This window comes from Gordionus sp. m RMFG-2023, chromosome 2, assembly GCF_954871325.1.
Source record: "Gordionus sp. m RMFG-2023 chromosome 2, tfGorSpeb1-WG-v2, whole genome shotgun sequence".
NCBI lineage: Eukaryota > Metazoa > Nematomorpha > Gordioida > Chordodea > Parachordodidae > Gordionus > Gordionus sp. m RMFG-2023.
This window is the reverse complement of record NC_088776.1, coordinates 54,057,043-54,080,368: the sequence shown is the minus strand read 5'-3', so window position 1 is coordinate 54,080,368 and position 23,326 is coordinate 54,057,043. Positions and strand designations below refer to the sequence as shown.

The window sequence follows — 23,326 nt, the reverse complement described above, 5'->3', positions numbered from 1 at the left end:
GCAAGTAGAGGACTAATGTTCAAGAGAACAAGTCAGGAAATTGTTGAAAATCAAATAATGATATGTTTTAATTTGTTTTTTTCTTTCAAATAAAGAGTCGATGATATATAATATACAGTTACTTTAAAAAAAAATTAATCTATCTATATTTGCTAAAATAAATTTATTGTAGAATTTTCTGATCCAAATAAAAATGCAAAATGAAATTTAATTTTTTCAAACTAAAATTATCTATTGCTATTTCTTGACCTCTGACCTCTTGGGAATTAGCCCAATTTATAACTCATAATGGTTGGAAGAATTTGCAAAAGTTTTTCACCGCCAAATAAATAGTAATCAACTTTCATCCTTTGCTAATCGATACAATTATTAACTCCTGCACACCACTTCTTATCCTACCTTTTAAACCCGAAATATCGTTCAAATTTAGCAACCAATGAAATGGAACACTAGGGGCTTCTATATTCAAACACTGTTATTTTTATTTTTATCTATCTTGGTAAGGCTTCAAGCAAAATCAAAGCCATTTACTAATATAGTATTGGACCCAAGGTGGGTGGCTCAAGGAAATTTGATGAAGGATTTAAATATACTAAAAATAATAAAACAACTATTTACTGCATCTTTATCATCTGCTTCAGTCGAAAGAGTATTCTCATCGCTTGGAGTTGTTCACTCCAAGCTTAGGAATCGGTTAGGAACAGAAAAGGCAGGAAAATTAATTTTATTTAAGCAATTAAATTCTAATAACAATGTCAACCTCAACAATATAGATATTATTTGTGATTTTTTAATATAAGTTTTTTCTTAATTTTACAAACTAATTGATTATTATTTTATTACAAAAAATAAAAAAAATTTTAAAAGGGTAGATTTTTGATATTAGTTTCATTTCATATTTAGAATATAATAATTTTTCACTATTGCGATTAGGATCAGTAGTTATTTTTCTACTAAATCAAAAAATTGAAATAGGAAATAAACTTTTTTGTCTCACAAGCGGTGATTACTAGGGCGATTTGGTTATTTAATTTATTTTGCTTATCTACGTTCTTATCTTTCACTATAAATCATTGATTTTTTTTAAAAAAATCGGGTGATTTAAATCGGCTAACCCTATTTTATAATTTCATTGCTTCTATTAAGCTGAGCCCTTACTACATTTTTGTTGCACTTTCATATTGTATTCGATAACTTTATTCACTCGGTATTTTTATCAACTTTCTAGTCCATCCTTAAAAATAAATATATATGATGTATATTAATCTTAAACAAATTGTGATATCAATCATAACGGCTTTTCTGACATAATTCATATTCATGCCTTTATGTATTGTAGACAAATACCATACCAGGTAAGGTTCCTGGTCAATCTGTTTGATTATCTTTCGCACACTTCTAAAGAGAATTTCGACGTTTCTCTTACATTTTATATCATTTGAAAGAGATACATATCTTAATGCTGAATCTGATATCGATAAGATAATGGATTGCAACAATAAACATAGTAAAACTTTCAATGTTGCTTAAAATGCATTTTATCACATAAATGATGAGATGCTTACATGAAATTAACTGTCTTTCTGACAAGGGAAAACGTTGCAGCCTTCGGTAAGCCAATATGTATTAATTTTAAACTATTTTTGTAAAAAAAAAGGAAAAGATATAAAATGAAAAAGAAATATTTTTAAAATAATAATAAATAATTTTGCCCCTCGAGCAACAAGTATAAAAAAATTTGTTTTTTTAAAAATAAATTTCGAAATCTTTGTATTTTATGCGAATATCTTCTTTTTTTTAATATTTCGCGAATTTCTTCGATTTTAAAGCTTTGGTTTCGAAGCCAAAGATCACTTATCCATTCCAGTTTCTTCTAAAATTAAATAAAATCTATTTTAAAATTGTTTTTTTTTAAAAATCATCGTCCTATAATAAATCATTAAAGATTATTCAAAAAAAATATATCCATTTATAATTAGAGCAAGTTATTCATTTTAAAAAATCAATTTATTTATTTATCCCCTTTTTCTATAACACCATGACTCGACAGAATATGCTGAATTTATCATTTACGATGAATGGTATGAGAAATATTTTTGCCCCCTCTTCCATATAATGGTCAAATTTAATCACAAATCCGATTATCGAAATGGCCACATTTTCAGGAAAAAAATAATTCTCCGCAAGGACGAAGACAAAAAATATAAGCATAGCTATACAGCGATAGCGACGACGCGAAAGAAAGAGAACGTATATAATACCCTCTTATGGGAACACCCACTCACCGCTAAAGTAAATGCGGATAAACTTTTCGACAAGTTTCCTACTCATCCTTTCTTTAATTCGTTACCCACGTTTCCTACCAGTTATGTATCGCTACCCGAGAATCATAATGCTCTGATGTACTCTCGTTCCCATTATTTCCCTCTCAAGGGCGGAGGCGACGACATTGACGTGAACCAATTATCAGCCAAAAAACGTCTTCGGCCAAACATAACCAAGCGGCTTTTTCTAAAAATAATTGATCATTGTTTGTGCCTCAATTTTTATCGTCGGCGCTCCGATCCATTTAAGGATGGATCTGTCCCTGATATCTTTCACGCAAATCGAGGTAGCACGTACGAAACGAGAGACAAATACTTTTGCTTGGCGATATTCGCTATCGCGTGTGTAGTGTTACAATTGCCCATATTTATTTACAAGTTATGCGCTCATTTTAATGATTCGGAGGAGCAATTAACGGAGCTGTATAACCTTAACAATACCACTACATTTTGAATTATACAGGATAAGGTTTTTTTTAACACACACCTATACCTTCGTTATTTACTACTATTACTACATACAATTAGTGTGATGTTAAGACCGCTCGAAGCGCGATATTTAGAAACGGCGAACTCATAATTTTAGGCAAAAAACGAAAATTCCGGAAATTTTGCTCATACGCAGAAAGGATTTAAACATCTATTAGCGAAATTTCAAGGAATTAGATAATTTTATTTTGACCTACAATCTCGATTCAGCCATTTTACAAAAGATACAATCATTTATTATCATTCTATTCCGAGCTTGTAACATATAGGGTTACCTTATACAATAAACAGGTATTTTTTAAAATTGATTGTCGGGTTGATATTTAGTTAAATTCTATTAAAATAACGACGACCCGCAAAAATTCGAACAAAAAAAAATAATATATTATATATATAGAAAATTATTATAATTATTCGTGTAGTGTAGTAGTAGATCGATATATTTTTTTTTTTAAAAAATAGTCAAAATTTCTTTTTTTTAAAGCAATTATATATTTTTTCTATAGCCCAATATCAAATTATGTAAATATTTATATATACCTTTGATTTTGAATAACGAAATATCTCAGAATCGTATAAATGTCTCGCCGATTTTTATTTTTTTTTAAATATTACAAATTATTTATAATATATCTTGCACAATAAATAATATAGTGGAGTTTCAAACATCTGCATTTTTCATATATATATGTATCTATATATAATAATTAAAATGTAATTATAAAGAATAAAAGTAATCGATTAATGGAATACACTAACATGATCATTTAAGATAACATAAATCGATATGTTCAAAATTGGAGTGCTCTTAAGAGTTTCTTAAAATTCACGACCCGCAAATTTTTAATTTTTGAAAAATATAAAAAAAAATTTAAAAAAAAATAAAATATAATAAAATCCCATAATTTCTTTTATCATGATCCCTAGAGAAGTTTTCTAATTGTCTATTTATTTTTAAAAAGATGAAAGAGAAAATAAAAATTATGTTTATATTTTTTTCGGAGCACATTTTGAAATTTCTTAAGGTTATAAGATGATTATTATAAAATATCACTCAAAAGTTATGAATTTGGTCTAATTCCCCTCCTCCACCCTTTCAAAACAAATCATCACTTTTAAAAAAAAATATGATTTGTTTTTCTAAGCATAAGCCAACCAAGCCGATATTTCTGAATTATCAAGATTTATATCAAAATCCCTATTTGGGCCATCTTATCCTTTTCTATTAAATGTAACCTTTATAATGTTTTTAAATTTGAATTTTCAAAATATTTTTAGTAATACACAAATTTTTCCTTGCTTTGAGTCTGTCTAGCTGTTTAAAGAATAAAATTGACTAAAATAAAAATATATCGATTTGAGTTTCTTAACAAGGAGTAGAGATTTGCGCAGCCCGGTAGCCATGGGTGAAAAAATTTTTTTTTACTGGTCAAACCGAACCCGAATTTCGAAAACTTTTTTAAATTGAGAAAATTTATGATTCCCCATAAGCCGGGTAAACCTTTTTGTAAAAATATCGGGTCAGTTTGGAACATGCTGATTAAGTTTCCAGAATCATTGTATTTTTGTTAATGATATGTGATTTTTCTTCATATGGCTCTTGTTCATCCAAATACAATTCTTCCTTTTTTACGCTATAAGATTTGATCGAACAATACTGAAAATTAGCCGTTTACACTATAGTTGCACTTCAGCCTCCATTTTTTTTATATTATGAAAATAGCGCTCAACTCCGAGGAAAGCAGAAATAAGTTAACGCGCACCCTTCAACTAGTGTTGTTAAACGGCTCATTTTGAGCCGATTTTTTAAAACGGCTAACTCAATATTTTAGCAAGAAAAATATTGGCTAAGTCTCGAGATTTCGATAATATATGCCTATACCTTTGTTCCTTCTATGAGCAAAATCTTAAGGCCTGCATAATATTTTTCTGGACGAAATATTGAGTTAGCCGTTTTTAAAAATCGGCTCAAAACGAGCCAACGCTTGATCAATTTTCTGTAAGGCGTCCGCGCTCATATTTAGGCGAAATTATCAACTATAAATTCGACGGATAATAATTTTTAATATAGAAGAATGGAAATTTTATTTTATATAATAAAATATTTATTATCTTTTTTTTCTTCAAGTCACATCCCCGCCGACCTTCACTAGACAACCACCTTACGAATTGATATACGACAGCCGAATACTCGTGACGTTGGAATGCCTGGCCGAAGGTGAACCAGAGCCAACGTAAAATTTACCTTATATCTATTTTTATAGTTTTGTTTATTTTTTGTTTCGCATAATTTTCATTTTTTTGATAATATATACTAAGTTGCAACCATACTTACCCTTCGTTCACAGTTAGAGCGAATTCACAGATTATCATAGAAATATAATAATTTTACTTTCATTTTTGTATATTTCGTCGCCATCTCGCGTTAACTGTGAATGCAGTGTTATATAGACTGACAATTTATTCAGTTAATTGTGTATCAATCAGCTGGCGGTACGCCATTTTGATTTCCCATATAAACAATTTAAAAAAATATATATATATCGGAAAACAAAATAGCATGTCACCAGTTGATTTGTATTCAAGGACGCTTCAAACGAATTACTCATCAGTCTGGGCAAGTATTGTATGTATGTCATTAGATACAGCTATCCTAATTGTTTGTCTAAAGAAAGATTTTAAAAAATATCCGATTCTAAATATTTCATCGCGGGAGGGGGAAAGTATGGTCATCTGATTTTTTATCCATTTTATATAGTGCCATAATTTTAAGTAATATTGAATGTTTGCTATTTATCTTTTATCGCCCTATATATATTGCTTTTCTTTGTTTTTAAAGCTTTTCTCGTTTTTTTTACCATATAGGCCATTTTTGAGTGTGGGATCAGTCTAGAACATTTTTTAAATTTTCTAAAAGGTTGGTTCGGGTCAGGCTTAAAAACCTTTAAATGAAGGTTCTGTAATTATTATTTTTTATACAGGGTAATATAGCTCTTCTTTGTCATTTAGTGGCCCTTTCCAAGTTTATCCCTTTAGGCCATTTTCCCCTTCTAGAGATTTTAAAATTAACCTCACAATTTTTTTATCAATTTTTATTTGTATATAAAATCAATTATTCCCAATCTTGTTCTCTTTGGTGATACAAATGTATTTATCCTAATAATGCTCTCTTGTTCGAAATCGGTGCAGTTGGCATAGACGTAGCTATTGTTGCTATTAGAATACAACTCGGGTTGTTTTAATTTCTTTTCCAAATATGCAAGAATATCAGCTGTTTTTATTAATCCATTAGAGAATGTTAAAAGAATTATTAATGGTTACCCATTAATCGCGCTTGTTTTATATTGTATGATGTATTTTGACTTTTGTTATTTTCTTTAATTTGCAATTTATTCAACATGCCCTCGAGTGTCGGGATAATAATTTTGATTGATCGTCTATCAATATACATATTCGTCTTGAAGTGCCTCTTCAATTACATGCCAAGTTTGTGTAAGATTTTTTCTAACTTTGACAATAGTAGCGGAGATGTCAGTCAGAATATTTCATTTTTTTTTAGCTTTATCTTCCTTAATATTAACGAATTGGCGAATGTGATATTAGGTTTTTTTAAATTTGAATCGGGCTTTTTAATTGGAAAAAAATATATATTTAAAAAAAACATGTAAATTGCATTATTGAATATTTATAAAATAAAAACCTTATATAAACATATTTTCCAGGTTAGTAAACCCGAGTGTTAGGGTTTATGTATTCAAAACTATCTAGCGAAAATTTTGATAAGAGGAACTTAATCGAAACCAATTTTCTGATAGAGGTCTGAACCCGCTCCGGGTTCATATTACCCGGGGATCGATGGGTTGCCAATAAATCCTATATTTCGTCTGTCATCTCAAAATGCCCAACCAAACAATTTTAAATTTCAGAACCCTTGGTTTCACAACCCTGTTTTAAAACCCTTTTATAAGAGTTTTAAAGGTTTAGGTAGCTCCTTTAAAAGGTTCCGTTTAAATTTATTCCTAGGTTCGGTTCGACACTGGTGTTTTTAGTTCTAAATTAGACCATGATCTACAAATGTTAATATTGTATGCTAGGAAAGAAAGATGGAAGAAAAAAAATAAGCAATTAAGAATTTTTTTTTCTTCTCCTTTTTTAAAAATTGAGATTTTATCTTAATTTTTTTATCAACATTTAAAGGTTTGCATTTATGGAAAATATTATTAATCCTTTGAATTTTTTTTTATTTATTATGAAAATACGACTTTGATACATTTTATAATTTTTGAAAACCTTTATTTCTAATGTAGTTTTGATTTGAGTATTGTTATCTTAATTTATCAAAATAAAATTAAATCTAATTATAAAAAGGTTGAATAACTTACATTTTTTAATTTTTGTAAAACCTTTAATTCCATTTTGAAGCATTTGAGCTTTTCTTAATTTAATAGAAAGAAATAAAGAAGAAGAAAAAAGAAATAATGAATGAATGAATGAATTATTTGCTAATAGACTCGAAGTGAAAATATAAGAATTCCCCTTTATTGGAGGTTGTATTGTAACACATGATTCTAAGTTGAACCATCATCGAATTAGGAAGACAGCCTCAAGCTGAGGCAGGATAGGATGCAACACCGAAAGTCGACCCTAGCCCCGGGTTAAGACTAAATTATTTTATAGTATTTCATGCGCTCAAATAATATAGAATTTACAGGGCTCTGGGTTTAGGTCTCGTGTGCGGAGAAAAATCTTTCTATTGTAACAAAGAGCGTATTATTTAAAATGTATTTGGCAATTTCGTCTCTGAAATTTTTTTGGGTGTGAATAGCATTTTAAACCCATGAACAAAGTATCGTTTTCTAACCTTGAGGTAGTATCAGGTTAGATATGCAAAAATAAAAAAGTGATAAAATAAGTTTGAAGCTGCAGCTTTACCAGGTAAAAATGTTATATATTCTGTTATTTTAAAGCATTATCTTAGATCATACTATCACAGCCTAACAACAAGAGCTTATCACTTAATTAGGACGATGATTATTGTATCAACTAGCATTTTGTTGCTTCTATAATCTGTCTTAAATATTGTTTGAATATAACTTTGGTAACACATTACGTAATATACGATTTGATTTATATTTTTCTTACAGTTATTACTGGAAAAAGAACAGTCTGAAATATGATCCATCAGCTAACGATGGAAGGGTCATAATGGTTCCGGGTAAAGGGACTCTTACTATCACGCGTCCAATCTACGATGACGAGGGCCTCTATCAGTGCTTCGCTACTAATCAATTCGGAACAGCGGTTAGTAACGCTGTCCGTCTTCAACACGCCCGTAACTACCTTTGATTTTTTAAAATATTTATTAATTTTATCATTTTTTTTCTCTAGGGGGGTGAAAACTAGTAGTATTATATTTTTATTTTTCTCCCGAGAAATATTAATGTTATCACATATATATGTTATATAATATTGCATGTTTAATAGGATTGAGATTCATTAAATGGTATATTTTTTAAATAAGTCATCGATTTATTAAGATAGTGTTAGATTTAAATGACTTGTATCATTTTGCCCCGCACAGTTCATTTCTTTAGAAAACTATGCTAGGCTATGAATAGGTAATGGCAAAAAAAATGTTGCAAATTTTATTGTAACTTATAAAATTTTATTTATAGAAAAAAAATGTATTAAACATTCATATTAGCATTTTTAAAGGCAAAACTTGTGCAGCATACATAAAATGTTATATACCATATTTTTATTTACACATTAACTATGCCTTATTTTTCACTTTTTACTAATTTTTCGGTCAACTAATATAGTGCATTTACAAAATCGATATATTTTTTTAATGAAAAAATATATAATTTAAAAATTTGAATTCAGGAAATAATTAATCTAATATACATTTTAATTGAATGGTCATATTTGCCTTTAAAATTTTGTTTTAGAGTACAATATGCATATTATTTACCGGGGAGATTAATTTATTAGAATATATACGACAAAGAAAGAAAGAGAAGGGGAAAAAGGGAATAAAATATCTTGGTAATATAATTTATCCCCAAACTTTTATATATTTCGCTTACTTTTTAGGGCTCGAATCCTTTCCCCACATGCCTCAACCGAGCGTTATGACGGTCAATAACGGGGACCCGCTAACTCTTAACTGTCTTCCCCCAAAAGGCATCCCACCACCACTCGTCTTTTGGCTCATATCGGTTAGCACAATTTACTAAAAAATATTTATATTAAGGGGTAGGGGAGATTTTAAAATAATTAAGTAAATAATATATTCCTATTTAATATTTAATTTTTTTCTTCTATATCTATCCGATTCGCCTTTCATTTTACAATACTATTTATTGGGCTTTTTTCTAACTTTTAATATGTAAAATATTAGATATGCCAGCGAAATCAGCGGAACTTAATTAAGCTACACAGTATATTTCACTTTTTCTTTTTTTTCTATACGGAATTTGCTCGAGATTGCATTAAATATATTTTGGTAAGTTTAGAATCAAACACCCTTTATGATTCAAATACTAGGAAATTGCAAACAGGTCTTTTTGAATTTTTCTAAAAATTTTCCGAACCGGAAGTGGAATCTATCGAAAGAAGTCTTCTCGATATTTTATATTTACTATGCAACATAACCATTCGCTATTTTATTTTATTTTTTGAAAAGGACGAGTTCAAAGAGGTAAAATGTTCGGCCAGAGTCATGCAAGACATGGACGGAAACCTGAATTTCGCTTATGTCAACGCGTCGGAAGATATCCAACTATTCGCCCGTGACGAACTTAGTCATAACAACCCTTTTACGTGCGTGGCGAATAATCCTACCCTGAACACGCTTAACCAAGGGGAATTCCAAATCATAAAAGTGCTCAACCCAGGTTTGCGGATTATTATAAATATAAATACTTAAAACGTTTAAGGATTTTGAATTTATGAAATATCCATTTTAAGCATTAATTTGGTTTACGTAAATTATACATAACAACTAAAAAAAATATTAAAATCCAGGCGATCCCATTCCAAAAAGGCCGCCAGAGAGAATGTGGACTTCTTCGGTGAACAGTTTGGCACTTAGATCTCAAAACCTCGTATTAAGATGCATATACAGTGGATTGTAATCACAATTTTTCATCGTCATTATTTATCTATTTTTAACCTTATAACATTTTAAAATATTAATTGGGATGGATGTTTTTCCCTCGTCTTTTTTGTGCACGAGAAAAAATTGTACCTATCATCGCTTTTTCACTATACCTCTATTTTACATTCATTCGTTTAAAAAAACATTTGTCTGGAAAACTACTTCTAAATCGGTATTTTGAGAAAGAAGATAGGGTTAAAAATTAGAGATATATGGGTTATGGTTAGTTTATTTAAAAAAAAGGTTGATATGTGTTTTAATAAAATTTGGGAGTTGTTTAGTAAATTTCTATATGTTATCCAAATCATAAAAATGAAAGAATGCAAAATCGAGACTGCGGAAAAACGAGCACAATAAAAGTTTACATTTATTGTATCAATTTTTATATTTTTTTGCCAAAGCCCCTCCCCAAAAATAACATGGCGACGTATAGACGGTGATTTACCCATTGGCAGACACACTTTCGAGTGTTTTTCTCACGATTTGATTATCGAAAATATTCAGTATTCTGACGCTGGCGACTACGAATGCCGGGCCGCTAACGGTATAGGTCAAGACCAAAAGCGGGTCATGAGAGTTCAAGTTCAATGTACAAAATGAAATAAACCCCCTTAAATTTTTAACTCCTAAGAAGTTTTACCATTATCAAGAAGCATAGGTTGTGTAGGATCGATACTTTTTGTACCTATTCATTTTAGCAGATACCCGCTGAAATTTATTATCTAAAATTTAAATTTCTTTTTGTTATACAAAAAAAAATTCACAAAATTATTATTTAAATTTTTCCGATTGTTTGTTTAATAATATTTAATTAATATTTTTCCATCTTCTTTTTCTCATATCATTAAAGTATGAATAATAATGGGATCACATTTGCATTTAAGAATAAAATTATCGGAACTGTAAAAGCCTTCATTTTTTGGGGTGAATTCAATGAAACGGGTTAGGGGTATAAAAAAATAAGGATTTATAATATTTATTTAAAATAATAGAAAAAACCGGAGTTTTAATATTATATATCATCGTAAATTATATTAAAATATTACAATTGAAAAAATAGATTTGTAATTTGTGGTAATATGTTTAGTAAATGAAAGTATAAATTTTCTCACAAAATAAAATAAAAAAATGTTTTTTTTAATGAATTGAACCTTAAAACCCCTAAAAAAATATTTTTTTTAAAAATTTTAGATTATAGTAAAGTAGGTGGGTGGATTCGAAGGGTTCAGGTTCTCAGCCCTGGAAAAAGATAGAATATATTTTCTGGTTAGGCTAAAATATATCGAGAACGATTTCTAAAAATATTTACTCGCTAAATGCATTTTTTAAAACACGACACACAAAATATAAAAGCAGAGTTTGAATAAAATTTTGTAGTTTTTTTTAAAAAAATAAGATAAATATTAGATCAAATTTTACCTAAAAATGGCAAATAGTGAAAAAATTTATTTATTAAGTAAATATTATCTAATTTTCATGCATAAAAAATCTTGCATGATGTAACACAAATTTTTTTAAAAATTTTTTTAATGAATAAAGATATCTATTATATTGTTCTACACTTTCAAGATATCGAGGTATTGGCTTAAAAAAAGTTAGAATACATATCTCAAGGTGAAGAATAGCATGCCTCTTTTTAAGGATAGCAGAAATAAATATGGGCAAGGGAAATACATGAAAATTTATCATTTTTATTTTTTTTTCAATAAAAATGTAAGCCGCTCCATATTGGACCGTAAAACCGGAAGATGCTAACGCGGCCGAAGATGAAACCTACGTCATCAAGTGCCAGGCGGACGGAGTTCCTAAGCCTCAAATTCAGTGGTTCTTTAATGGAAGGCCTATCACTGGTACACTTTTATATAATAATAGAATAGTTATTGAAAGCACTGCTCCCAGTTAAATACCGTTTTAGAAAGAAATGGTTTACATTTACACATTCTTTCACTTTTAATCAGAATCGGCCTACAACGAAAGGCGCAAAGTGGAAGGGGATTCGATAACGATAGTAGATTTGAAGAAAGACGCGGACATAGGTGTTTATCAATGTAACGCTTCAAACACTCATGGATATATTTTCGCCAACTCCTTCCTAAATATTTTAGGTCAGGCTTTAAAAAAATTTTTTTTTTTTAAATGGAAATGTTTGAAAACAGTTAAAGGCTCGCAATTTTTTAGATATAAATACTAATAAGAGTTATCAAATATTTATTACTTATTAGGCTATTGTTTCGTGGTAGGCAAAATTGTACCTTTGTTCAAGCTAGAATGGTTTCAAATATGTTATAAATGGTATTATGATATTTCAATGTTTTAAACATTATACAAACTTTTATAAAAGCCGAACCTCCTGTGTTCAAACTTCCCCCCAAATCATTACTCGAGGTGGTCGACTTAGCTTCCGCCAACCTCACCTGTGTCACCTTCGGAGCCCCCGCCCCTCAAATAACGTGGTACAAGGACGGGATCGAAATAACTGGCGGGCGTTACTCTCAAGATGACTCATTTCCTTCATCCCTCGATTCCACGGGGAATAAAGGGGTGCCATCTATTAACGGACTCGGTTCGCTCGTAATAGAAAAGGTCACTCATTCTGATGCCGGTAACTATACATGCACAGCTCGGAACAAGTTCGGGAGCGAGACGGCCAGCGGGATGCTCGTGGTTAAATGTAAGTTGGGCGTTATTTGTATAACTATGAGGTACAGATTTTAAATCTGGTCTGGCATTCATTACTTATAATTGCCTGCTAAATATATATTTACATTTCATTTAGCAAACATCTAACTTGCATTTTTTCGTGAAAATCTTAGCTCACACGATTATTCAGAGCCAGCCCCAAAACGGAGAGGTTAGAATAGGCGAACCCGTAGTTTTTAGGTGTTCTGCAGTCCAAGACCCTTCCCTAGACCTCATTATAGATTGGGAGAAGAATGGGGAATCCATATTCTCCACCGAACTTCCGAAGAATTCTATCGACTATAACCATATAAGATACAACAACTTCCCTAATGGCGAGTATGGAGACGAAAGCATTTTCAAAAAAGGCCAGACTCCCGATCTGGATATAGATAATCAAAGGTTTTAATTATTAACGCATTTTTGCCCTTGAAATTTAATTCATAGATCGAGCCTTTAATAACTTTCATCGATACATTATTTTACACAGGTCTATTTCCTAAGTTATTTAAAATAAAATATAATAATTAAATTAAAATTGTGAATGATCATCCTCCGAAATCTCTGTGGATTATTAGGATTCTTAAATGGGTTTTACAAATAATTTAATCAATTTGAAGGGTATTCAAGAGCCCGATAGATAACTCACTCACCATAACTAATGCCCAGCAGACTGATACCGCCTCGTATACATGTGTTGCGCGCACGCGGTTGGATCGTGCCACGGCTACCGCTAACCTTACAGTTCAGGGTTAGCTTAGAATTTAAAAATAAATAAATAATGATTGAGTTATAGCTCGATATATGATTTCCTTATTTTTTGGATAGTGAATCATGTTAAGTTGTAAGTAAGGTGTTTCATGATATATAATTTTTTTTAGTCACATAATGTTAAATAACATCTTCTTTTTTTTACAAAATTTATTAAAACTTGATTTTTTCTTTTTAAAATAAAAATTTATATGTGATTGATTTATGAATTCTTATTTTTATGTTATTAATATAAAAAAAAATTACGAAGACGTTCCCAATCCGCCAACAGATGTCACTCTTCTTTCTTGTATGAGCCGTTCGGCCACTGTGAGTTGGAGACCTGGTGGAGATAATAGTGCTCCTATATTGAGGTTCATAATTCAATACAATAGTACTTCTCCCAACCCATCGTCCTCCGACAAAAAGAGTATATATTGACTATTTTTTGATTGATGTTTCGAGTTTGCCAATAATATTCTTATAGTGTTGTAGTATAATAATGATATTTGTAAAGTAAATATTTATACCCATGGTTTTTTAAAAATTTACTTTCCTGCCCATTTATTTAGATAGTTTATTTGGCCCGCTCGTCAATTTTTAATAATTATTTGATCCGTTGGTTTAGAACTTTATTTATTTTATTTAAACTTATAAAATATGCAGTATAAAATAATATAAAATTAAATTTTGATGATTAGAAGCTCGTCCTAGTCATTTCACAAATAGACTTTTAAGGTGTACCTTGAAATTATATAAATAGTTTATAAGATTAAACGAACGTAATGACTATTTATTATTTTGTCAACGAATATTTAAAGGCCAGAACAATGAATTAGACAATGGTTGGACAACCTTTCCAGAACACGTTCCGCCGGGAGAAAGGCAGTACACTCTCCAATTGAAGCCTTACGTTAATTACACTTTTAGAGTGCTCGCGGAAAATAAAATTGGTAAAAATTACCGTGAATCTGCATTAATATATATGTATATATATATTTTTTTTAAATTAGTTTTTGTTCATTTCGAACTACCTATTATCCATTACAAAGAAATACTTCACACGAATTATTCTTGAAAATGATTCTTATCAGGGTTTTTAAACATTTATTTATCGGATGTTGTGTTGAAGAGAGAAATAAAATATTAATCATCACATTTAATCTCTCTCTCCCTATTTATGGTGGTAACTTTTAGTTTCAAATTCTTAGCTTACATAATCAAAGGATAAGCTATTGGAAAAAAGTTTATTGATAGTATTTCTATATTTTAATGATCATTTCCCATCTTTTATGCTAATTCTAATATTTATACTCGTAAGGCCTCAGCCCAGTTTCCACGAACCCTTCTAATTCTGCCACGTCCTCCGACATCGCGCCTTTCGTTACAAAAAAACCTTGTTCTACGCCCCCCGATGTTCCAGAAGCTAACCCCACTGGCGTAAAGGCTGGAGGCGGATATCCCGATCGCCTAGATATTTTTTGGACCGTAAATATATACTATACTTTATTTTCTGTTTACATATTTTATCTTTATTTACCTTACGTATACATTTTTTTAATGGCTATTTAGTAACTTATTTGCTCTTAAACTAGTAGTATAGTAATTAAGAAAAGGGGAAATCCATTGTTAAGCTCATTCTACTTCAATACTCTAATCCCCTCTATAACGTTTTTTTACGCTGGAAACAGCCTTTGCCCAAGATAGACAGGGGTGGGCCGGGTTTTCACTACTTGGTGAAGTACAGGCAACTCGATCCTTTGACCAAGCTCCCCATTACTTCGCCCTCCTACACGAATTCCCTAGACTCGAATGGTTTCAATACATTTTCGGTTATGGATGCGGAGCAGGGCAGTTTGACAATTAATAAACAGCCCACATATACGCCTTACGAGATTAGCGTCACGTCTGTCAACGACTTGGGCCAGGCCAAGGTACCTCTGGTACCCGTCATAGGATATTCTGGAGAAGATGGTATATATTTTATTTATTAGTTCTACAGTTATATGTAACAAAAGAGTTTAAAATTATGGAATCTAAATTTAATTACTTCTTTTTTCTTTTTGGCCTTAGCTAAGCCATCCTTTTTTATTGGATAATCTGGAGAAGATTGGGGGGGGGGAGGGGTGGGGGAGGGTAATTAACGCAATTTTATTGATAAACATTTTTCTATGATAAATAATTTCCTTTTAATCAGCTGGTTTTTATTGATTTCCTTTTTTTCTCTTGCTTTTTATCCTATTTGATTGATAGATATTCTTAGTCTATGACCAGTTAGGTATGAAATGTAAAGACAATTTTTTTTATAATTGTCTAATGTTCCTATTTATTTTTTGGGGAAAAAAAGAGAGTCACAATCTTAATCATTGGTTTAGACCTAATTTTTCTATTTTCAAAAAAATGCATGGGCCTTTATACAAATAAGAATCATTATTCATGTACATTCTTCTTATTATTATCGATCGTATATTGAACTAGTTCCAATATCCGGAGTCCCCGATTTCCGGCTAATCGATATCAACGGGCCTGACTCTGCTAGACTTGCTTGGGGGAAAGTAAATGGTAGAACTTTGAACGGAGAATTCAAAGGATTCAAGGTATGTATATATATATAGGTATAACGTAAAGTTTTAACGTGAAATTCTATTATGTATCAGAGACCCGTAGACCCTAACCACAATAGACGTCCCTAATCTAAATAGTATAATTTTATAAAAATCCGGCTATTGCATATCTGACCCAGAATTTTTTTTAAAAAATGAATTAAAATTATTATATTCAATTAACTTGTTGAAAAATCACGTAATGGATTATTTAACATTCAGTCATTCATTTGCTTCTCACATTTTCAATGTCTCTTTAAAATTTTGTATTTAAAAATACAATACTAAACCGAGTTTGGAAATGTGGGGTGAAGGGTATATAAATAAATTCGGACTTACCCTGGCAGAAAAATTTATCTCCTACAGGTCTCTGGTTATATAATAAGAATTTTCTTCATTTTTTCGTTCCTATCTTTTAGAATTTGGTCTTTTTTCGGTTTTACCCAGGTTTCAAACAAAATTAACTTATGGCGTAGCCTTACCGAATCTGCTGGTCTAACAATTTATATAAAGATAAAATTTTTATTGTTGATGTAGTAGTTTTAATTAATTGTTTACCGATAGATAATTCAATTAGTTCGGACCAAAAACGATCTTTTTTATAATATGTATTCAAAACTAAAATTTTAATTTTACGATTGACTAGATTCATCAATTATATACTATTTTTGCCTTAAGATCCTAACATGGACACCACAGGAAGGTTTAGAAAAGGCGAGAGAAACCATAATAAGCGATCCCAATCAAAACACCATAGTTGTTAAAACTTTCAAACCTTTTTCCACCAACATGGCAGCCATCAGGGTGTTCAACAACTATTACGACGGGCCCATGTCCCAGGAAATAAGGCTGCAGACACCAGAAGGAAGTTTGAAAAATTACTTACTCTCCATTTAATAAAATAATATTTAGCTTTTTACATAGTAATCCCGGTATTAACTATAAAAGATGAATCTCTGGAATGTAAAATTAATGAATTTAAATAAAGAAAGAAGATGCAACTTAATTTTTATAATAATTATATTAAAAGTATTATTTTTTTTTCATTTCTAACGCGAACATTGAAAGTTCCCGAGATGGTGGAAAATTTTCGAGCTTACGCTTTAGGTTCAAACGCTTTGCAGTTGAGATGGGAAGCTCCCAGTGAGCCCAATGGCATACTCACTGGTTACCATATTTCATATTCCAAGGGTAAATTTTTTATAATTTTATCCTTTTTAATGTTTTTTTTTAAAAATAATCGTTCAGGCCGTGACCTAGGTCAGCTTAGCCTTCTCGGTCAAATAGCAAAAGAAAATTTTTTTTAAAAAACGGGGAAAAAAACAAAATTAAAAAAACCAGAATAGGGCTGTGCCAATATAATATCGGATTGGCACCCATATATAGCGCTATCAAAAAGTATTGGATCGGGCTGATCTTTTTTTTAATTATTGTTTTTGGTTATTTTATAATTATATAATTTTTTTTAATTTATAAATAATAAATTAATGAAAGGAACTAATATACAATTTATTTGTTTTAATGTTTAAAAAAAATAGTTTAAATCTAACGAGTCACATTTAGTTGGTGTTGCTGCTAAACGGCTCGATTTTACCAATTTTAAAAACGATTAACTCAAAATTTTAGCCAAGAGTAAATTACCCATGCTTATTGATTTCCCACAGATATCAGAAAGGTGTGGACTTCTATTGATATCTATGCATAGCCAATATATTTTGGTTAGAATTTTGATTTGACCCTTTCTAATCGAGTAAATGAAGCTGTTTAATAACACTACATTGACCCATAAACATTGCAAATATTTTAAATAAAAATATTAACTTTAAAAATAAATATCGGAATTGGATCGGTGAAGAATTTGTAGATCCGCAGAGCCCTAAACGAGATTAGAATACGAAAAATAGCATTGCCACTAAATACTTAAAATAAACTAAAAATAGTATGTACTCGATCAAATACTTTTTAGCCCATATTAAAAAGGAATCAAGTATCCAAATTAAGCCGACCTAGGAAACGGCCTTAGAAAGGTGTTATGTACTAAATTAGGGAATGGAGTTTACAATAAAATAAAATTTTATTTAAGCGATTTTTTTTTAAACTAAACTAAAATATTAGTTAGATTTTAAAATTCCGGCAATCTTTCGAAATCGAAAAATATTTTGTTATTTCATTCCTCTATACACTTTAATAACTCTTTACTTTTTTTCCTCTTTATCACAATTTTTTTTAGTTATAAATACGGGAATATCTCCAGCACAAGAATTGCCTGCTATAACTGACCCAAAAACGCTTGAAGCGAAAATCCCTGGCCTCGAAACTGATACCAAATATCGCGTTGAGATAGCCGCCACTACACAGGCCGGTATGGGGAAGCCTGATTTGAGGGAGGTTGATGCATATTTTTTTTTAAAAAACTTATACTTAGTAGTTTGTTTTCTTACGTTTTAACCCTTATGCCCACATTGACATTTCAGCCTAATTAATAGGCCTTTATTGTTAAACTGAATGAGTGTCCTTATAAGTTTAACCATTTTCCATCTATAAATTTGATGATTATCACAACAACATTTACTATATATAAAAAAATGAAATAAATAATCAAGGTAAAAACTTCTAGATCTGGCCGACCACTGGCCCCCAGTTTCAGTGTTAATCGAATAGAAGGCAAACGTGTTAACGTTACCTGGACTCCAGCTGTTGGAGATGTTGGATCGGATGGAACTCCGATTGGCAATCCCGGAAGTTTATTTTACGTTCAGTATCGGGTTAAAGGTATAACACTTTTTCAATTCTTTTTTTTTTAAAGTTGATTATCGAAAATTTGATGAAATTAAAAATTGAATACTAGGGAAGCGTTAGAATGAAAAAAAAAGGAATTTTTTATGCTTAATTTCGGGTAAAGTATTTTCGACGTACGTAAGAAATAATGAAGGATAATTGATTTCAATTATTATCATTAATAATATATCGGTATATTAGTACTTCCCATTCAGTGAGTATTGTTAAAAAGCCCAATTCGGGTCGATTTTGAAAAAGGGCTCGATTAAGATTATTACCAAAATAACATTATGTAAGCCTAAAGATTTTGCTCATAGCTGGCAGAAATGCTTGGGCATCTATTTGCAAAATTTGGATGCTTACAATAATATTAATTTTAGCTAGAATCTTAAAAATTTTTACCCAAATCGGGTTTTTAACAACATTACCACTCATATTATATTAATTGAATAAAATGCTTACTTTTTATCTTATCTTTAATTATATTGCAATAAAGTAGCGAATTTTGAGGTGAAAAAAATGATTTTTTTTTACTGAATTGTAATTAGTTGGGAAAAATTGAAGGTTATTTTATTTTAATATTATAAGAATTTTGATTTTCTCTAAAAGAATATATATTACTTTTTTTCAACCTTGCAGGCGACGATTTATGGCAAAGGAGCGACGATCAATTCTTGAAATATTGGGATGTTTTGGAAAATTTGCAACCTGGCACTGTTTACCAAATGAGGGTAGTAGCTCAAAACGACTTGCACCTAACCCCCAGCGACGTTCAAGAGGTCCGGACTCCCACTACTAGTTTGATTGATTCGAATTTGATATATAACATTATATAACTTAAATCAAAATATTATGCTTCTTGTTGAGGATTAGCATTAGGTAAAAATTTTAAAAAATCATCATGATCAGGTATGCGTTGAGCTTTAGATTAGATCCTTTTAAAACCAACCCCCCCCCTCCCCATTAATCGAGTTTTAAATAATCTCCATTTTTTTAACACTTTTGCCGCGAATTTAATTTTTTTCTTCTTTTTTAATAATATGTTATGCTCCCTTTCGAAAAATTTAATCGGAGGTTTTTTATTGTATTCTATTTCAGGGATTCAAACCGAACTCAGACCCGGTGTAACGTGTGAAAGTGATCTGTGAGATTTCGAAATCTCACGCAATCACTTTCACACGGATGGGTTGTGAGATTTTGATGATAATGGCCCCCAATGTTTTTGAAGCGATAAATCTAAAGCAAAAATTTTCATGACATGAATTTAAATGATAATATAATATAGAGACAATAATGGTATAAAACCTGACTGTTAAATTATAATCTATGTTTTAGAATAATATTTTAATAATGCTTTGCAAGATATATATCGTTTCATTTTAAGAACTCATCTTTATTTTTTTAAGATCATTAAGTCGAATAATGAGAGCTGTAAAATCAAGGAACATCATTAAAGTTAAGGATATAAAATATAATATAGAGACAATAATGGTATCACACCTAACTATTTAATTATAATCTATGTTTTAAAATAATATTTTAGTAATGCTTTGTAAAATATATATTGTTTCATTTCAAGAGCTCATCTTTATTTTAACATCATTAAAGTTAACAATATAATAAAATTTCTCTTTTTGATATATATAAATTTAATTAAAAAGTAGATTATATATAACAAATAAAATTATAAATTAAAAGGTGTGGTGGGTAATCTAGTTAGTAAGACTTACATTACCTATCCTCAAAATGCGGGTTCAAATCCATGTAGCGTAAATTTATTATAATTGTTTTTTTTTATCTATCTTATCTAAATAGTCGCCGCCTCTCTATAGTTTTAAATTTATATTTTTAGTCTGCATATCATACCAAATAGTGTGTGATAAGATATGCAGATTAGAGGTCTGTAATGGGTGGGTTTTTAGCGAAAAGATTTATTTATCTTGCCCTCGCTCTCACTTATAATTTTTTTTATATATATTTTGTTTTAAAATTATTTTATGGCTGGTTTGGCTCTTTATTTATTTTAATGTATTTTTAATTAAACATATAATATGGAATATTATGAAAAACTATTTACTGTTCTGCTCATTTCGCCTGAAAAATATCAAATTCTCCCAAATTTTTTAACCCTCTCGCCCAATGTTGAAAATATTTTTTTTTAAGTACGGGCAAAAAAACCACCCAATCCAGACCTTTAGTTCAGATTATTGATAGGAGGCTCCAATCAATATCATAATTAAAGTTTAGCAATATTTAGGTAGGGAAGAGATCCTTACTAACATGCTATTTTACACAACATGAAATTTATAAAATAACCAAATACTCCGATCCCATGATATTTCTTATACAAAGTACATCTTCTCGATAGATATTAATTAGACAAAGCTCATATATGACAGAAAATTTACTAGAGGCAAACCACCTTTTCTACCCAACCCTCTAAAAATCACTGCAAAGAAACAGTAAGATAAATTCTTAGCCTAAATGGCTTAATCTTAATGCTTATTTTGTTTACCTAATATAATGTTTTAAAGATAATCCATTTCTATATTATTTTGTACTGAATTGGGTCACAAATATTAGATAAAACTTTATTTGGTATAAGAAAATAGACGAAGAACTTTATTGATATAAATATTTATACATAATTTTAAATTTAATAAAAACATCATGGAAAACTATAATTATTATCATATATTGCATATCAGAATGTAATTGAATATTATTTATAAACTACAACTTTCATAAAAAATATATATATAAGGCAATAAATTATAATATGAATGAAATATATTTATATATTTTTATATAAAAAATTGTTTTTAATAAAAATAATAAATAGTGATTAGATGGAAGATAAATCACAATCTAAAACATTTTCAAAATGACTCCCCCCATTTTTTATATAAATAAAATTATTTTTAAATATTTTAATATTGTCGCGAATATAAAATGGGTCATATCGGGCCCATACAAAATTATCATTATATTTTATATAAGTAAAAATAGCCGTATTTAACATTGTGGCCATCCCCCTGACTTCTGTGTCAGAAGCCCATATCTGCTGTGTCATTACATTATTTAAGACATAAGTTTTTATGTCTATTTTTTTGTTCGTGTTGTAAAGATAATTTTTAATTACCTTTCCCATCTTGGATGTTAGCGTAAATTGTGCCAACCATTGCCTGAGAATGACATGGGAATTTTGAGCTCCAGTAAGCTCTACACTAATCGCCCTAAATTATATAAAGTAGAATAAAATGAAATTTTATATTAATATGTTTTACCTATAAAAAATATTCCCATCACCTTCAATTTGCACCAGGATGGTGGGTTCACCAAGTTGTTTCCCATAGTCTACATTCTACATCCCGACAACGTTTGGGAGGCTTTAGACCATATATTTTAGCATGATATTTTTTCCATACCTTTGTTGTAGGAAAAAAATATCTAGGGATATTTTCTAATTTATTTATTATCAAAATATCATCATCCAATTCTGTATATGTAATAAATTAAAAAATAAATCAAATATATGTAAAACATTTGAGGTTTTATCAAAATGACTGCTTGATTTTTGACAAACCTCACAGGATTTGATAAAACACTTTTATTGCTCCCCAACCAATAAAAGCTTAAAAAAAATAATTAAAAGAATATTGCAAATTTTTACTTAGCTATTATTTGATTAGTTTTATTAATCCCCAGATGCCCTCCCATAGCAATACCTGCAACTGTAGATACACCCCCCTCATGTATTGTTTTAATTATTTTTTTTTGTTCATCTCCTGTCAGTATAACTTTTCTTTCTTCTAAAATCATTAAATTATATATATTATAATATTTGTGATGCAGAAAAAATATATATAATCAATGGCTAGAATAATAAACTGCACTTAATTTTGTCATACAATTTTAGTTGTATATATTATAATACCTAACTTTAATAAATTAATTATGCAATCATCTATAAGCCCAATATACATTATAATAAAAGTATCTAACATTTACTTTTCCTCTTTATGTGATAATCTAAATTAAATTTTAGTTGTAAAATAGCATTTAATAATGCCTATATGTAAAATTTTATCAAATGTTCTTACATATATATATATATATACACTTACATTTGCAGCTATAATTAATTTTAGATGAAAAAAAGATAATAATCAATGGCCTGAGCATTTTTCAATGTTAAAAAATAATATATTGCATTAAACTTATAATGGCTAATTTTAATAAATTAATCATGACATATCTAAAATTTACTTTCCCCATAGAATAATTGATTTTCTATTTATGAAGTCATATATATCATTATAATTTGAGCTAAAATATTTCTGAAATAAATAATATATTGTTAAAAATTTACTTCATAATAAAAAAGAATTTCAAATTAAATTGTATTATATAGAAATATTTCTAATTTGACAGCTTCATTCAAATCTGACGTTTTAAAAGTATATTTAAATTAATAATGCGAGATTTTAAAAATATCTATGAGATTTTGAAAAAATCCATGAGATTTTGAAATATTAAAT

At 29.6% G+C, this 23,326-nt stretch overlaps 1 protein-coding gene and 1 long non-coding RNA gene across 6 annotated transcripts in view; one reads left to right on the top strand and one right to left on the bottom strand.

Annotated features, from left to right (window-relative positions):
• Positions 1-23,326, top strand: part of LOC135924724 (neuroglian-like) — a 44,058-nt gene that overhangs the window by 18,703 nt on the left and 2,029 nt on the right. For both annotated transcript variants that reach the window (XM_065459830.1, XM_065459829.1), the window contains exons 3-23: positions 4,942-5,047; positions 7,958-8,145; positions 8,910-9,034; positions 9,502-9,712; positions 9,843-9,948; positions 10,377-10,564; positions 11,694-11,825; positions 11,934-12,080; positions 12,317-12,646; positions 12,789-13,056; positions 13,275-13,405; positions 13,676-13,834; positions 14,226-14,357; positions 14,726-14,892; positions 15,096-15,378; positions 15,883-16,001; positions 16,686-16,875; positions 17,076-17,198; positions 18,238-18,395; positions 18,611-18,779; positions 19,425-19,583. In XM_065459830.1, the coding sequence (XP_065315902.1) occupies positions 4,942-5,047; positions 7,958-8,145; positions 8,910-9,034; positions 9,502-9,712; positions 9,843-9,948; positions 10,377-10,564; positions 11,694-11,825; positions 11,934-12,080; positions 12,317-12,646; positions 12,789-13,056; positions 13,275-13,405; positions 13,676-13,834; positions 14,226-14,357; positions 14,726-14,892; positions 15,096-15,378; positions 15,883-16,001; positions 16,686-16,875; positions 17,076-17,198; positions 18,238-18,395; positions 18,611-18,779; positions 19,425-19,583 (3,591 nt within the window). The remainder of the gene's footprint in view (positions 1-4,941; positions 5,048-7,957; positions 8,146-8,909; positions 9,035-9,501; positions 9,713-9,842; positions 9,949-10,376; positions 10,565-11,693; positions 11,826-11,933; positions 12,081-12,316; positions 12,647-12,788; positions 13,057-13,274; positions 13,406-13,675; positions 13,835-14,225; positions 14,358-14,725; positions 14,893-15,095; positions 15,379-15,882; positions 16,002-16,685; positions 16,876-17,075; positions 17,199-18,237; positions 18,396-18,610; positions 18,780-19,424; positions 19,584-23,326) is intronic.
• Positions 21,439-23,090, bottom strand: LOC135924725 (uncharacterized). Of its 4 annotated transcripts, none has more exons than XR_010571376.1 (3): positions 23,055-23,082; positions 22,073-22,597; positions 21,439-22,021 (listed from the first exon to the last, which is right to left on the bottom strand). It is a non-coding gene; the product is annotated as an uncharacterized LOC135924725 (long non-coding RNA). The 4 variants fall into 4 exon arrangements; XR_010571377.1 differs by lacking the exon at positions 23,055-23,082 and adding an exon at positions 22,913-22,962; XR_010571378.1 differs by having other exon boundaries at positions 21,449-22,021; positions 22,073-22,248; positions 23,055-23,090.